The sequence below is a fragment of the Colletotrichum paranaense genome, assembly GCF_030867605.1.
Source record: "Colletotrichum paranaense strain IMI 384185 chromosome Unknown Scaffold_1.1, whole genome shotgun sequence".
Lineage (NCBI taxonomy): Eukaryota > Fungi > Ascomycota > Sordariomycetes > Glomerellales > Glomerellaceae > Colletotrichum > Colletotrichum paranaense.
In genome coordinates this window covers 635473-650882 of record NW_026848959.1, presented here as the reverse complement: position 1 = coordinate 650882, position 15410 = coordinate 635473, and the positions used below count along the sequence as shown (strand labels likewise).

General features: G+C 54.8%; 5 protein-coding genes across 5 annotated transcripts; 3 read left to right on the top strand and 2 right to left on the bottom strand.

Moving 5' to 3' along the window:
- Window positions 1-995: 995 nt before the first annotated feature.
- On the top strand, window positions 996-6600 carry CPAR01_00211 (uncharacterized protein; the record flags this gene model as incomplete). Its single annotated transcript, XM_060484504.1, has 2 exons — window positions 996-1077; window positions 1169-6600. 2 exons carry the CDS (start codon window positions 996-998, stop codon window positions 6598-6600), a joined length of 5514 nt encoding a protein of 1837 aa, XP_060355361.1.
- Window positions 6601-7670: 1070 nt separating this feature from the next.
- On the bottom strand, window positions 7671-8894 carry CPAR01_00210 (uncharacterized protein; the record flags this gene model as incomplete). Its single annotated transcript, XM_060484503.1, has 2 exons — window positions 7671-8513; window positions 8571-8894. 2 exons carry the CDS (start codon window positions 8892-8894, stop codon window positions 7671-7673), a joined length of 1167 nt encoding a protein of 388 aa, XP_060355360.1.
- A 360-nt stretch (window positions 8895-9254) lies between these two features.
- Window positions 9255-9674, top strand: CPAR01_00209 (uncharacterized protein; the record flags this gene model as incomplete). Its single annotated transcript, XM_060484502.1, has 1 exon — window positions 9255-9674. One exon carries the CDS (start codon window positions 9255-9257, stop codon window positions 9672-9674), a length of 420 nt encoding a protein of 139 aa, XP_060355359.1.
- Window positions 9675-10111: 437 nt separating this feature from the next.
- CPAR01_00208 (uncharacterized protein) lies at window positions 10112-10879 on the top strand (the record flags this gene model as incomplete). Its single annotated transcript, XM_060484501.1, has 1 exon — window positions 10112-10879. The coding sequence occupies one exon, from the start codon at window positions 10112-10114 to the stop codon at window positions 10877-10879; it is 768 nt and encodes a 255-aa protein (XP_060355358.1).
- Window positions 10880-12467: 1588 nt separating this feature from the next.
- CPAR01_00207 (uncharacterized protein) lies at window positions 12468-13542 on the bottom strand (the record flags this gene model as incomplete). The annotated part of the gene is made up of 2 exons (XM_060484500.1): window positions 12468-13454; window positions 13522-13542. The coding sequence occupies 2 exons, from the start codon at window positions 13540-13542 to the stop codon at window positions 12468-12470; spliced, it is 1008 nt and encodes a 335-aa protein (XP_060355357.1).
- Between the last annotated feature and the right edge of the window lie 1868 nt (window positions 13543-15410).

The window sequence follows — 15410 nt, the reverse complement described above, 5'->3', positions numbered from 1 at the left end:
TTTTCGTTGAGTTGGAAATTATTATGAAGTGTCCATCTTCAGAGGGCAAGAGCAGTGGAGTTGGGTAATACAAAGCGACTTGACAAAAACTTGTCCAATAGTGATAGCGATTCCGACCAAAGTAATTCAAGTGAATCTTTCGGTGTAGGGTTCTTAAATCAAGGCAATGAGACACATGAATGGTAGCATTAACATAACTTACCTTAGCCTATGCCGAATAGTCTTCTTCTATTTACTACACTCGCATGTGGTGATAAGTATTATCTGGTAGCTCAACTGAGGGGCCAAATAGAATGCGTAGAAGCTCAATACCACAAAGAATTCATGGCATGTACTCCTATTTAACTACCTTCCTTGGCAAACTTTTATCATCATCATATCATGCCACATCATTTCTCTTCTAGGGCAGTCAGGCAAGAAAGCAGGAGAATCAAAAGGCTGAAAGTCATGTTGCAAGCTCTGAACCACCTGCCAGAGATACGTAAACCTTCTCTATCTGTGATACAATTTGAAGAATACTGATATAACTCAGAACTATTGATCCTTGCTGAGTCTCACCTTCCGGTAATGGTGACCTTCTTTAGTTCCCCGATATGGATGAAGGTGGTGAACGAAAGGTGAATTATCATGCCCAAATTCACTGCGTTGCTTGAGCTCCTTCCTTGAATGAAGAACGGGTCTATGGTATATTCATCCACCTCATCCTTTGTATTCGTCTTAGCCGAGGCCTCGAATATTTCTCGCACAACAATCAAGCTGGAGGAAATTCAATTTGTTTCTTTCTTCTATTCTCACTCTATCACCTTCCTCCCCCCTCTTCCCCTCATCACCAACCCAACCCATCGCGACTTGCCAAACACTTGCGATCTACGGAATCCCCCAGACTTCACTCCCGTCCTCTGGCATTCAGTCGTTTGCCTTCAATCCCACTGCCAGTAAATTTTCGTTGAGCTCGACAACTGTTTGATATTTATCTAACGTCGTCTACAGTGAGGATGACCGCCGCCCGGCTCCATTGGGCTCCCGGAGTCCTCTGGGCTCTGCTACTGTTCCAGTTGCTCGCCCTTGCTCTCGCCCGTAAGTATAATCATCAATGATCCCGTTATTTCTTTTCATCTTCTTGCAATGTCCTCGTGGCGATTGACAATGAGCTGATAATATTTTGCAGAATCCGTCCCGACTGTCACTACCGCTCTCGAGTGTGCCTGTGAGAACTTGACGCCCGGCACCGCCGCCCTCAAGTTCAACAATGGATCTTCCTCTATCTGCCCTTGTGCCTGTGGAAAGACCACATGGGTCTCTACCACGTACACTGAGGTCTACACTCTCTACGATTCCACGACTTCTGGAGGCCCGATTGTCACCGCTCCTTCTGCTACGCTGTCCAATCCTTCTGCTCTCAGCAGCTTCTTTAGCAGCATGACCTCGTCCGTCCGAAATTTTACGACTTCAATCGATGGCACCGGCATTGTCTCGTCGTCTTGGACTCACTTGTTCCCTAGTCACAATGTGACAAGTGTCCAGCATACTACTACGGCGTCTGGCATCTTCTGGACTGGACCAGGTAGCGGTATTGGTGGAACCTTCACATCTCAGACTGTTATCTGGAAGAACTCAACCATGAGCTCTCTGCTATCAACAACCAGAACAAGTAGCATTCCCATCTGGATCAACTCCACCATGACGACCCTCAGATCTGGCGGCCACCTCTCTTCCAATACCTCAGCCCCTTCGAGATCTACCATGTCGACTCTGAACTCTGGTGGATTCCAATCTGCCAACAGTTCAATCTCCTTGGATGTCTCAAAGTCGTCTGTTCAGCTCAAGCCTTCAGTCTCTCCATCCTCCGTGATCGATTCGGAAACCACAACTCCTGCCCTAGTTAGCACGACTGCTCCCCCTGCCTCGCCCATTGCATCGAGCACTCTTCCATCCCCTACAAACTCATCCGTGCCTACAACCGGATCAGAGAAGACATCGAGCAAAGCTTCCGCTGCCTCAACAAGTTCCCAGCCCACAGAAACTTCCAATCCTGCCCTTGTCCCGCCTTTCGGCACCATCACCGTCGAGCCTCTGGCCGGAAAGAAGACAGATGGAAGCTTGAAGACCACCAGTGTCACCTGGCTGTCCATCGACGTCCCAACCCGGACTACCATCAACGGCGATGTCATCACGACCAGTTTCCCCGCCTGGCGATGCATCTCGCTTGATCTTTGCAACCCGGATTGCCTTGTCCCTGATGAGATCTGCCTGCCTGCCCCCTCGGCCAACCCCCTCGGCTATCCCTGGCCTGAGAAGCCTGAGAAGCCCCCGTCGTCGGTTAATGGAGTTACACTTCCTGGACACACCTCTACGAAGGGAGTCGCTATACCTGGCGATCCTGGACATGGAGGAGGCGGCGGCGGAGATGACGATGATGACGGCGACCACGGTGGTGATGACGATGATGATCATGGCGGCGATGATGATGACGATGATGGCGACGACGACGACCACGGAGGAGACGATGATGATGGCGGAGATGACGACCATGGCGGCGACGACGATGATGATGGAGGAGATGATGACCACGGCGGAGATGACGACGATCATGGAGGAGATGATGATCATGGAGGCGACGACGGCCATGGCAGCGATGACGACGGCCGCGGACACACAAGCGATGATGACGACGAGAAATCCCTCTTCGACTTCAGAATCGACCTCGGCCTCGACATCATCGACAAAGCACGCAACATCCTTGGCCATGGCATGGATATAGGCTTCGGCACCAATAAACCAGCGGGCAAGACGGACCCTGATGAACCCGAACCCTCCCAGTCCGAGAAGGAGACATCCACGTCCACTTTAACGTCATCCTGCACCCAGACATACACCATCGCTCCTCACTGTACTCAACCATGTGTCGTCTCGCACATTCGAAGCCAGGGAACGAGCAGCTTCACCACCAGCTGCGCGACAGCCACCTGCCGAACCACGCAGCTCTGTACCAGCATCGAAACCACCACCACAACCACTTACACGACCAAGAAGCCCAAGCCCACCGCCGGCTGCATGGCCGGAAAGTGTCTCTCATGCCAGGATGACAACAACAAGCTGGAAGCTCGACAAGGCTGGTGGGACGAGGACATTCTCACCGAGACCATTTCCGATCCTGAAGAATGGCACGAAGGCGAGTACGAGTGGTGGGAGAAGATGCGCTGCGTCGCAAAGTACTACGGTCCCGGTCTGGCCATGGGAAGCAAGACGGGACACGACTCCTCGGCCTCCTGGGAAGCTTTCGGTCCCACCCCCCACGGCGGCGGCGCCGGTCCCGTCTGGGGCTGTACCATCATCGCCTCCTTTTCCCCCGAGGGCGTCTACGCCAACCACCTGTGGGAGATTCCCAACTTCAACATCCCGCCTGATGAAGAGAAGTACTTCAAGGTTGAGAAGGGCTACCGAGAGCCCTACTACTTTGAGCAGAACGTCAACCGCTTCCTTCAGTATGGCTCGCTCGACACGCCCAAGCAAAAGGAATATCCCGCGCTGTGCCCGATGAACCTCCCCGGCGGTCCCCTCTACGGCGATAACTACCAATTCTTCCGCACAATCATGTTCGTTCCCATCGAGACGACGGGCAAGATGTACTACGCTCACCAAAACTCCATGATCATGTCGATTCTCACCGAGAAGTGCAAGATTGACAAGAAGTACATCACCATTTACGGGTACGAACCCAAAGAAGTGCTCGACAAGGACTTCCAGTACGATTTGGGCCGCGCCACACCCCCTGCCGACCGCCGCGCCTCGAACCCCTGGGACGGCCTCTTCAGCTGGCAGTACACGCCCAAGGGTCTTAGCGGCAAGAAAGAGCTCGTAGTCCGCTTCGAGAAGAGTATCATCCACCGAGATGCCTGGTGCGGAGATGGACTTGTCACGCAGGCGGAGGCCCCCGTCCGGTTTGACCTCAGACCGAGTCCCCCTCGCGATCCGAACCAGGATACGACTCGTCCTTCCGCTAACAATTCTCCTCCCCCTTCCGACGACGAAGATACTGCCCGCCCGTCCGACACTGGTACCCCTCGCCCTCCAGCAAAGAAGCTCAAGCTCAGACAAGATGAAGGAACCTGCCCACGCATGATCGCCTGCGGTCTCGGCTCTCCCAAGTTGAGCGTATGCGACTACAAGAAGTTCCCTCCCCCGCCCCTCGAAGGTCCCTCGCGCCTCAAGCCCCGAGCACCCCCTTCCAACGACCCCGCCAAGGGCCCGATTCAGGCGGAGATAGATCTTGAATCAGAGATCATGATCGAGCCCAAGGACTCCATCGGCGGTGAGCGGTGGTGGTACACCCGCATGCGCCACGTCGTCGACGAGCGAGGCCCAGGCTACGGCGGCGTCACCAATGTCCCGGAGATCTGGTCCACGAGCTCCATGGTCAGGTTCAACCAAGAGGTCGACGGCACGTACACGAACAGGCCGCGCTTTGGCGGCTCCGGACCCGTCTGGGGCTGCACCGTCGTGGTCGTCGCGTCCCCGGCCGGCGTCTGGACCAGTCACATATGGGAGATTCCCACCTTCAGCCTGGGTGCGGAGTTTGGCAGCGGCGACACGACCGAGTGGGCCAGGATCTACCCAAGATCGCAGATCGAGTACTTTGGAGAAGGCGTCGTGGACTTCCTCTCCTGGGGCAACAATCGAGGCTCCTACCGGCAGCTCAAAGACGGCAAGGTCCCCACGCGCAACCCGGGCTTCGTCGAGTTCGCGGCAAAGAACTCGGGCGAGCCCTTTGACGTCAAGACCAAGACGTGGCTCTGGGCCGGCATCATCACCCGCGCTCACAAGGACATGAGGGGCCCTTCCTTGCAGTATCAGGACTCGGCGATGCGGACGGCGTATAGCTGGCAGGTGGAGCAGATTCAAAACATCTTGAAGCAGAAGCTGGGCATCAACGACAGAGACTTTGTCAAGATCTTCACGTACGCGCCACGCCCGAACATGGCGCAAAACAACCCCGGCATGCCGCCCGAGGCCGGCCTCGTCAACTGGCAATATCACCCCTCGCACGTTGAGGAGGGCACGAAGCACTCGGAGAGGAAGCTGCGCATTCGGTTCGAGAAGCACGTCATCTTTGAGAAGACGTGGTGCGGTTCTGGCAACAAGGTTATCATCGCAGACGGATCCACCAAGCCGCCTCCGCCTCCGCCCCCGTCGAAGCACCGTCGTCAGGAAGATGAAGGTGGTGAGGTCGAGGCCTGTCTGTTGGCGCATAACTCGTTGTCAGCTGCCGCTTCCGCGTCTTCCGTTGCCGCCTCGGCCGCCTCCTTGCTCCCGCGCCCTACCCAGACGTGTACCGCCGACGCCGAGTGCGGCTCTCTTGCATGCCCTCAGCCCCGGTTTGGTGCCTGCTTGTATGGTGCTTGTCGATGTGTCCTCTCCGAGAGCCTCAGCTACACCAAGACTCCAGCCACTCCGGTGCCTGGGATGTACACCAACACTGCGTTGCCTGTGAACTACACATCCCCGACAAACCTCATCACGTTGTCCACAGACTCCCCGACAAGCAGCATCTCTTCCAATGGTTCTACTTCAAGAACCTCCTGGACTGGCGATAACGATTGGTTATTCCCTACAGCCACTAAGAACAGTTCTTCTTCCACAGCTTCCGCGCTGTTCACCGTCACCCTCTCGGCCTGGGACCCCTCCCAGACCTCCATCATCGGCTGCAACACGACCCAGGACTGCTCTTCCCTCCCCTGTGGTAGTAACCAGACATACACTTGTATCACTCAGGGCGCGAATCCCAAGCCAACCTGCCGCTGCGTCAACCGCCCCAAGCTCTTCGAGCCCTGCACCGCGCCAGCAGACTGCGAACACCTGAAGTGCGACGCAAACCACTTCTCCGCCTGTCGCCCGCTCATTGACTTCCCCGGAGCAGACTCCATCTGTCTATGCGATGCTCTCGCCCTCAAGCCGGGCGCCTTCTGCACAGTCGACTCCCACTGCGACGGCCTCCCCTGCGACGGCACCACGAACCGCCGCGGCAAGTGCATCAAGCCTACCTCAGACGATACCGGCGGCGTCGGCCTCTCGGGCGGCTGCCAGTGTGACTACTACCAATCCGAAGGCGTCGGCTGCGCCTCGCACGACGACTGCTCCACGATCCGCTGCTTCGAAGACAAGCCCTACAAGTCCTGCACCATCCCCGACGGCCCCCTCGACAAGGAAGCCAACTTCTGCGCCTGTGCCGCAGAGAAGCCTCCCCGCCGTCTCACCGAGGGCGACAAGTGTACCGCGCACAAGGAGTGCGCCACGATCGGGTGCACAGAGTACGAGGTCTCCGTCTGCGAGAATGACACGTGCCGCTGCCGCTCCTTCATGTGCAGTGGCAGCCGTGACTGCGACTCGAGCGCGCTCGAGTGCGCTGGCAAGGGGAACCTGCTGTGCGGTGAGAAGGGTATGTGCGAGTGTAAGCCCTGCACTGAGAACTGGAAGGGCTTGACTTGTTTGGTGGATGCGGATTGCAACCACTGCTGCAAGCGCGGGACCTTGCCCAAGTGCAAGTTTACTCGTCTCGAGTTCTGGTCTGGTAATGAGTGTCAGTGTGATCTTTGGAATTAGATGGGGATCGTTTCTTGGAGGAGAGGAGGATGGCCTTTCTTTTTTCCGGTTTACGACCTATCTGAATACTGGGGAGTGCACCACACTGGAGGAAAATGAAGTCTTGGAATGATACCGAGATACCGCCCTTAAGGCAAAGATTGAGATAACGAATGAATGAGAAATTCCTCATCAACATGATGCTGTGTGTTGGTCGGTATGGGTGGTGAACACTTAGCTCCCCTCGTAGGCTGGTACCGAGTCTTTCTTCGACTAAGTGATTGACCTTGAACAAAATTAATCGCAATCCAATGACCTTGAAAAAGGTGTCTTCGAAGCTAAGGGTTTGGACTCGAAGGAGTGAGAGCCACTCAGCAACTTGACTACATGGCATCATCAAGATGGCTCTCATTTTGACCTCGAACCTTTCATCTGAGGATCGTCCAAGCTTGAGTTAACTCTCCAGTAAATGTGATATATAGTCAAGTCATATTCTTGAAGCAAGGCCTTGCAATAGCAATGGATCAATAGGCTCAGCAATGGGTACTGCGAAACCGCAAGTCGACAATGCGGATTGTGTAGCTCTTTGGAATTACATGAAGCTTTTAGAAATCTAATGTAGCTGTAGATTGCATTGATTTCTCTCCGGTTCTGTCAAGATGATGTTTGTATCGCTTTATACTTAGTACAAGAGAAAGAAACATTGCATTTGAAAGCAATATCTTGAGATTCAAATTATTTCCAACGCCTTGAATTAGGCCATCACTTTTACAACCCGTTAAAATCGTCTTCATTTTAGAACTCAACTCTATCCGTTCAAAACTCATTTCAATCGAACTAGGAACAAGAGATTGATACGCCCAGACTAAAATGCTTCTGTAATAATGCAAGTTCATAATTCGTGATGGTTCAATGTCTCTATTACTATGAAAAGTCGTGAGCCGGATTCGCCCCTTTGTGAGGGCAAGTTCCCTCATCTGCAATTCCCAAACGCCTTTCTTAGTGTTGTCATGACCCATGATTCATTCACAATAATCTCATCGCTAGCAATGTCTTGAATAAGGAACATCCGCCTCCACTGTCGACGGTTCTCAGGGCTTCACGCCAGAGCTCGCTGCACTCTCACCAACCTGCACCTCCTCATCAGGCACACCAACAGCAACACTGCTCGCGATGCTCATAGCCGTCAAAGACCGCTCCCTCTCACCTCCAGGACGTCTGTTGGAGCCGGCTATACCAGCACCTCCAGTAGTGACGCCAACGCTGGTGGCATCCGCCGCAGCCGCAACTGAAGCGTTTGCGCTGCTCGTACTCTCGCTCCGCTCCCTTCCAGCGGCGGCGGTCTTCTCCCTGACCATCTTCTCCAGATCTCGAATCCTCTGCTTCAGCACCTCGTTCTCCTGCTTGGCCTTCTCTAGTTCCTGTCGGTGCAATGCTGTCTCCTCGTACCGCGACGTCGTGGTCATTAGGCCGGGCGAAAGCTGCGCCTCGCTGCCGCCGGGCGTGGCGGCGACCGAGGTGTTACCGGTATGCTGCTGCGGCAGACGCTGCTGCTGGAAGTATGTCAGGCCACTGGTGCTGGTCGGGTCCAGATAGTGTTGCGACGGTGCCGGCGAGGACGATAAGCTGTGACGGGAGGCCACGCTATCTTGGCGACCCGGCTGTGGGGGCCGGGCGATGGGGATGGACATGGTGGATGCGGCGGCTGAGCCCGCTACGGCGGTTTGGCTTCGGGTGCTGGCGTTGGACGCGGTGCGGTGGTGTCGGCGGGAGCTGTTAGACGGGACGGCGGGGGTGGAGAAAGCGGCGCCGGAGAGGAGATGGGTGTCGGGTGCTTCGGTCGTGTTCGAGGCTGATGTCGAAGAGGCGTTGGATGCCACGGAGGCGTTCTGCGCTGTTCGAAGAAGTTGGAGCTCTCGTGTAAGGCGGTTCACCTATCACTCGTGGTTAGCCTTTGGTATTCCTGGAACGTGTAAGTCTGCCTGGCGTACCACTGCCTCTTGCTCTTTTTCCAACTGCATGTGAAGATCGGACGCGGTGATGGGTCGCGGGTGACGGATGGGGCCTGGGCCGGAGACAGAGGGCTCAGGGAAGGCTGGCGGCGATGCTGCTACTGCTGGAGCCATCGGTGGAGATCCTACGGGAGGGTTGGAGGGCGGATGGTTGACTGTGTTCTGGTTTGACGGAAGGATGTTGAGGGCCGAGGAGTCGGAAGATTGCGCTGGAAGTGGAGGAGGCGGCATCTGATGAGAAGAAGAGCGCCGCGAGGTGCTATGAGGATGTGGCGAGGCCGGAACAGAGTTGAGGTCGGGCATCGTGACTGAAGGTGAGGTTGGTGATGTTGGTGATGGGTGTTGCTGTAATTCGACCGCTGATGCGAAGCTGATGCGAGAATGAAGCTTCTGCCTGGGTCAGGAGTTGCGTGATAATAGCTGCGATATAGCTCAAACGCGTGATTGTTTGTTGCTTTGTTTGGTGGTCGCGGTCAACACGTCCTAGGTCGTCCAATCTCGCAACAGACTGTTTATTTGTCTGGGTTGCTTGGGTTTGGAGCTCCGTCATGCTTCATGCTCCCATTCATGCGTCGTTGCCCCACACACGGCCCCGCGATAAGGTGAGGTCCAGCCACAACCCCGCTTCTGCCACGGTGGTGAAAGTCACCAAGTCCAGCCACAATGTCTAGCTATCTTATCAATTCGCATCTACCTTATGTAATCTCACTCACTGAGGAACATTGGTTTATCCTCCGCCGTGGACGCGGGTCCCATCGGCTGCCGTTGTCCCGTCCCAGTGACGCACGTTCCGCCCGTCTCTCCCTCTCCCTGTCACACTCAACTCTCACAACCGCCCCCGATCTACCACCATTGCGATCCGACGTTGTATTTCCGTGCGTGGTGCAAACTCTATGCGGCCCGGGTGTTACAGTTGAAATCCCATCTACCGCGAATAGCCTTACCGACGACAACATGCGTTTCCGGAATGCACATGTTCGACTTCTGCGCGAATACAACCTCGCCGCCAACATCACATCAGCTCGAGACGGCCAGCGACACATGCCTTCGACGACAACGATCAAGATGGAGGGCAAAACATAGCATGGCAACCCTCAACGCCGCCTAGTTCGAATTTGAGAGTTCTGGTTACAAGCTCTACTACGACCAGCAATAGCACCACCACAACACCACCACACCAGAAGACAAACGTTCAAGCGCCACACTCAGCCATCTTTCTGCCTGCCGGCCTGAACTCTCTGGTGGAGAAGTCTTCTGTTATCCTGGATCCGACTGCAATAATGGCATTACCCTTACACTTATTGTGGACGAAACACGGAGACAAGGTTGATAACGGAGTGTTTTCCACCGTTTTCTCGCAGATCACCCACCGTTTTGCCAAATGTGGCTGCCTTCCTAGCGTCGGCGCCACACTCTTCCCCGCAGCTGCCCCGCTCCTGACGTTGTATGGGCCAAGCGCCCCTTGCGACTCCGTTCTCACCCCCTGACGACGGCACAGACGGCAGGATGGTTGGACGACCATGCAAAGAGATGCTATTCACCTTCGGCGCTTTTCCTCCGGACGTCTCGGGTATGCCACGCGTCCCCTGTCAACAGAGCTTCCCCCTCCCAAGCGCAATCTCTCCCCCGTCACTCATTGTCCAGTTCGAGCGGGCAGTTTGGTCATAGCTCCAGCGATGATCTCACCTCTGGGCAGCTTCTTTCGCTTCAGTCGGAAAGGAGGTCGGTTAACGACAGCGTTTGTGCAACGGCGGACACACAACGCTAATCAAAGTCGCTCAACGCTTGCGACTTTGACCGGTCACACAATCCCATTATTCTGGCACGGTTGTCTTACCAGACGTCGTCCGAACAGACTCTACCAACCGTTCTTGCCTTTTGGAACTGCACCCACCCGACGACCACTCTTCCCGCCAAGCTTGGCTTCCCGCCATAACGTGCCCAAATATGATCGATCCCGCGGGTACGACGCGGCGGCGGCGAAAAGCGGTACGGGACACGACTCAAAAATATGGAGCAGAATCTCTGCCATCGGTCTAGATCATTGCGGGTCATCCGTTGAGTACATGAGTACCGCCCTTCTGGCCCAGCCGTGGTGCCTCTTCCGTTCCCCTGGGGAGCATGGGAGGGGGTGGCCTGCGATCGCCCGCTGTCAACATCGTGAGGAACTCGCAAAAAACAGGTTTTATCCCCTGCACCTGCTTCTGCCCGGTGGACACCTGATGAGGCTGAAATGTTTCATCATTGGACCTCGACCGCATTGGCACTTCACTCTTACTGCATTGTGATGCTGCACTCGGCCAACCTCGCGGATCGGGTAACGTGAATGGGCTTTGGGCAGGCGCGGTTTGCCATCCTCGTGATGTCGATGATGCGGGAGCGCACGCATCGGGTACGAGCACCGCATATTGACCGGGACCACACCAGCCACACCTTGAAGATATTCACCAGTAACTGACCCTCTCACCGCGGCCGACGGGTGCGAATCCTCGCATATTCGTCCACGGGCATGATACGAGACTCGCCAGAATGCAGGTCGCCGTATCGGCCCACGGCCCCTGCTAGTCAAGATAATCTTCACCGTTCACGATACTCAGAGTAATAGCTCACTTCACTGTTTGAAACTTGACGTAGTCGTGAACCAGAACCTAACGGACGGTACAAACTCTCAGGTCATCCGCTGGATTCCGCAATAGAAGTTCCAGCAATCTACACTGTTCGGAAAGTTGGACTAGCTCATCGAATGTGTAGAATAGAAGACGACGAACACCTGTCAAAGTGGGTTCATGAAAATCTCATTTCGGCGGCTAAAATTACACTGGGGACCAGATCGTATCCGCCGCTAAGTCTGACAAGCTCGATTCGCTGTGGGACGTATTGGCACACCGACAAACTTCCCCATCCGAAAATAACACCGTCTTCTAAACGGAGACTAGCAAGCAAACACGCACGAAGCGGTCTCGCGTTCTGTAAGAATGAACAAAGAAAACTCGTTAACAAAAAAATCCTATACCCGCTTACGCCTCTTCCTCTCTGCAGAAAGCTTTTCGCCTTTATGCCGTTAAAATTTGTGGTATGTTGAAACATTTCGATCGTAATGACTGATTTCGATGCTGGACACTCCCGCTTCTGCTGTCGAAGAGCAGGGGGAGTGCTTGTCGTGGTAGACGCGATTACCCATCTCTACATCATGTCGCTATGCAGTTAGCCTTGTGGACAAGGAATTCGAATCTTTTTCGAACGCAAAGATGACGTAAAGAGAATGCCCAGAGCGTTGAGCGGCCCTTGTTGGTTTCGGGTCTGTGGTGGTTGTCGACGTGCTTTTTTACATTGATCTAGGGAGAAACCGTCGCGGTCAGTCTCTCCTAAACCGCTTTCGCTCGGGTCTGATGGCCGAGGGGTACACGGATGCCGCATCGGAAAAAACGGTCGACGGACTGCGCACGAACTTTCGTGCTACTGCCTCGCCTGCCGAGATGCACCACCCACCGACCTCGGCCCAGAAGAATTGTGGAGGTGTTTGTGTGTAGGATAGGGAACAACCGTTTCCTATCCTCTCCCACAGTTTGCCAGCTCTCGTCAAAAAGACAAAGGAAAAACAACGGAGACTGGACTTGAGAAGTAGCTGACTCGCCGCTGCGAACACTGCCCCCCAGCGAGGCCCGATAATCGGTCCCCACACGGAACACGGTGATGGCATTACATGACAGAGTTCGACAGCAGGTAGAAGCGCAGTGGGCAGCAAATGCAGAAAATCTGAATCGCGGACACCACTGCAGATTCGGGGTAACAAAGCATTGACCAACAAGAGGAGAGGGAAAAAGATCCGGAGAAAAGACATAATCAATCGTGAACAGAGAGGAAAAGAGGGAATACTCACAGCAATGCCAGCGTCAAATCACCGTGGATCTTCGCCTTGAGCGTAATCTCAATATCCAAGTTCAGGTCAAGCCTCAGCTTGAGCGGGTTCTTGCCCGCGCCGCCGCCGCCGCCCTGCATCTGCTGCTGCTGCTGTTGCTGCATCATCATCTGCTGTTGTTGCTGCTGCTGCATCTGCTGCTGGCGCTGGCGCTGCATCATCTGCTGGTTCTGGTTGCCGCCCTTTTGCGCAGTCGTGTAGTTGCCGCCGTCGTCCTCTTCCTCCTCCTCTTGAGAGTCGTAGTCCTCGTCGTCGTCGTACTCGCCCTCGTCTTGCGAGTCGCCAGAGTAGTACTCGTCGTCGTCGTAGACCTCGCCGTCCTCGCCTTCTTCAAACTCCTCGTCGTCGTCGTAGTACTCGCCCTCACCTTCCTCGCCGTCTTGGAGTTCAGTGGGCTCCTCGAGGTCAGCTTCTCGTTCTGTGCGGCCAGAGTCGCGGGAGCGTACCTTTGCGGGCTCTGCTTGCTCCTGCTCCTTGCCTCCTGCGGCGGGCTTCTTGTCGTTGTCGACAACGGACTCTGGCTCCGCTTCGTCTTCGACGCCGGCCTGGTTTGATGAGGCCTGCTTCTTGTCCGTGGTCTCTTGGCCAACGGGCTTTTGCTCTTCCGTCTCGGGCTTCTTGTCTTTTGACTGGGTGTCGGCGCCGGCGGCAGCATCTTCGGGCTTCACGTCGTCGCCGGGCTTCTTCTCATCTTCTTGTTGTGTCTTGTCGTCCGTCTTGGCGGCCGCGTCTTCGGGCTTGCTGTCTTCGGCCTTCTTCTCATCGGTGGTGGGGGCACCCTCGCCTTCTGCGGGGTTACCGAACTCCCCGACCGGTGTGGTGCCTTCGGGCTTCTGCTCTTCCGTCTTTTGGTCTAGGGAGGACTGCTGCTGCTCCTCGGGCTTGGTCTCCTCAGGCTTGCTGCTGTTGCCCGGCTGGTTCTGGTTGCCTTGGCCTTGGCCCTTCTAGAGGAACTCACCATTAATACCGTGACTTACAGTGGGAGTGTGTCGTAGTGGATGAGCGGCTTACCTTGTTCTTGTTTCTGGCCATTGTGTCCGAGTCCATTAATCTGACGGGGGTGGTTTATTGGTATGTGGAAATGAGAACCTCTCAATTGCCCTTTCAGTGAGATTTCTCGAGTGAAGCTATTCAAATGGGGTATGAGTTGAGTTTGGTGGTCGCGGTGTAGTAGGCGTTTAGCTCAATGTGTTTAGATATCTCCCCCCTTCCAAAAAAGTGAAAAGAGATTAGAGTGAGTTTGTTCAATGAATATGGGAATCTTTTACAAAATTGGAAAGAAAAAAAGGTCATCTAGAAGGGTTGGGGGAAAGCTAGGTACACAGGTTGGTATAAGTTAAATCGGATGCCATGAGAATTAACAGCATCATTACCTCACACCCCTCCCCCCTCAATGCCATCAAACAGGAATTTCTGCACAGGGACACAGGGACACTGGACAGCGAGGCTGAACCGCAATCCGGATCTTCGTCTCTTGTGACGCAATAGGGTGTGAATGTGGGAACCACGGGCTTACACACACCTACGCACTACCTACTCCATACACGGGGATGGGGGAAAGGGGGACCCGGTGAACAGGCAGCGTTGGCACAAAAGAAGGGGACCCAGCAAAAAGTTGGTCAAAGAAAAAAAAGTGGCATGGGCGGGCGGGAATGAGACTCGAGAGAGGCAACGGGTTACAATCGAATGAGGTCTGGACCTTCGTGAGACCCAGAATGGCCTCTGACTTCCGAGGGGAGAATGTCACTGTTGGCAGACAATACTGGGGAAACGGTACAAGGGGAGGGACGTGTACCTCCTGACAAACACGTGTATAGACTTGGACCCGCCGCTGTGATATCACATTCGATACAGGTTTTGGATGAGAATCAAGATTTTTGTTCTCCTGCTTAGGGGGAGTAGCGGCTGTCCGAACTCCCTCACCTGTGGTAAAGCTCACCGTATGCTGGCACCTGGTACGGGAAGAGCAGCGAGCAGGCAGGTAGGCGACTTAAACTGCAGCCAGCCCGTCCTTCCCGATCGACAGGGTCCCTAGACACAAGAAGAGAGGGGGCGTGTAAGAGGGCCTTTGGCATAAGGCGATAAAGCAGTCTAGCAATAATGGCAGACAAGCACCAACTATGCGAGAGGACCAACAAAAGAGAATGAGGATTGAGAGAGTGACGTCGACGGGCTGGGACCCGAAATGCGTGCTTGAGCCGTGGTTGGTCGAAACTCAGCACTCTGCTGCGTTGCGAGCAAAGAGCTTCGGGAGCTACCCCGGTCGATCATGTTGGAAAAGTCTATGAACCTAGCGTGAGTGAAGGATGGGGAGGGATCTGGAGTCAAAGCAGACTAAGCCCGAGTGTAATTCTCTCGAGAGAATGACGTCGATGGGGTGTGAATGTATTGCACTTTAAAGAGGATTCGTAAAATGTATCAAAGTATCGAACCGCAAAAAAAGAAATGGAGTATGCAGAGAACAGCGAACGGTCTAGACATGCATATTGTGGACCACACCAAACACCAAACGTGAGCATTGGGTGTGGGCTGACCCCAGACAGGGGTACCCGAAACGGGCATCTCGATCCAGAATGACTTCCACTTCTCTTCTCGTCCAGGCGCCGGGTGCATGTGGCCCGCAGACTTTTGTGAAGAAGAGTGAGAGAGAGCCTGAGAGAGGAGAAGGAGAGGGATATTCGATGCCTGGACCGTACCGTGCCGTGACCGCTAGACCAGCCAGCCCAGACCTGCCACGCCTGCCAGCCACTCCTCGCCGCGGGGAGGAGAAGAGACGCGAGGCACAGGGCGTGCGTGAGCCTTTCGATATGATGACCACACGAACCCCATAGAACATACCCCGTAAACCTGTTTCTTCTGAGAATCCATCAAAGAAGGTCCCTCGGAAGCCCTCTGAGACA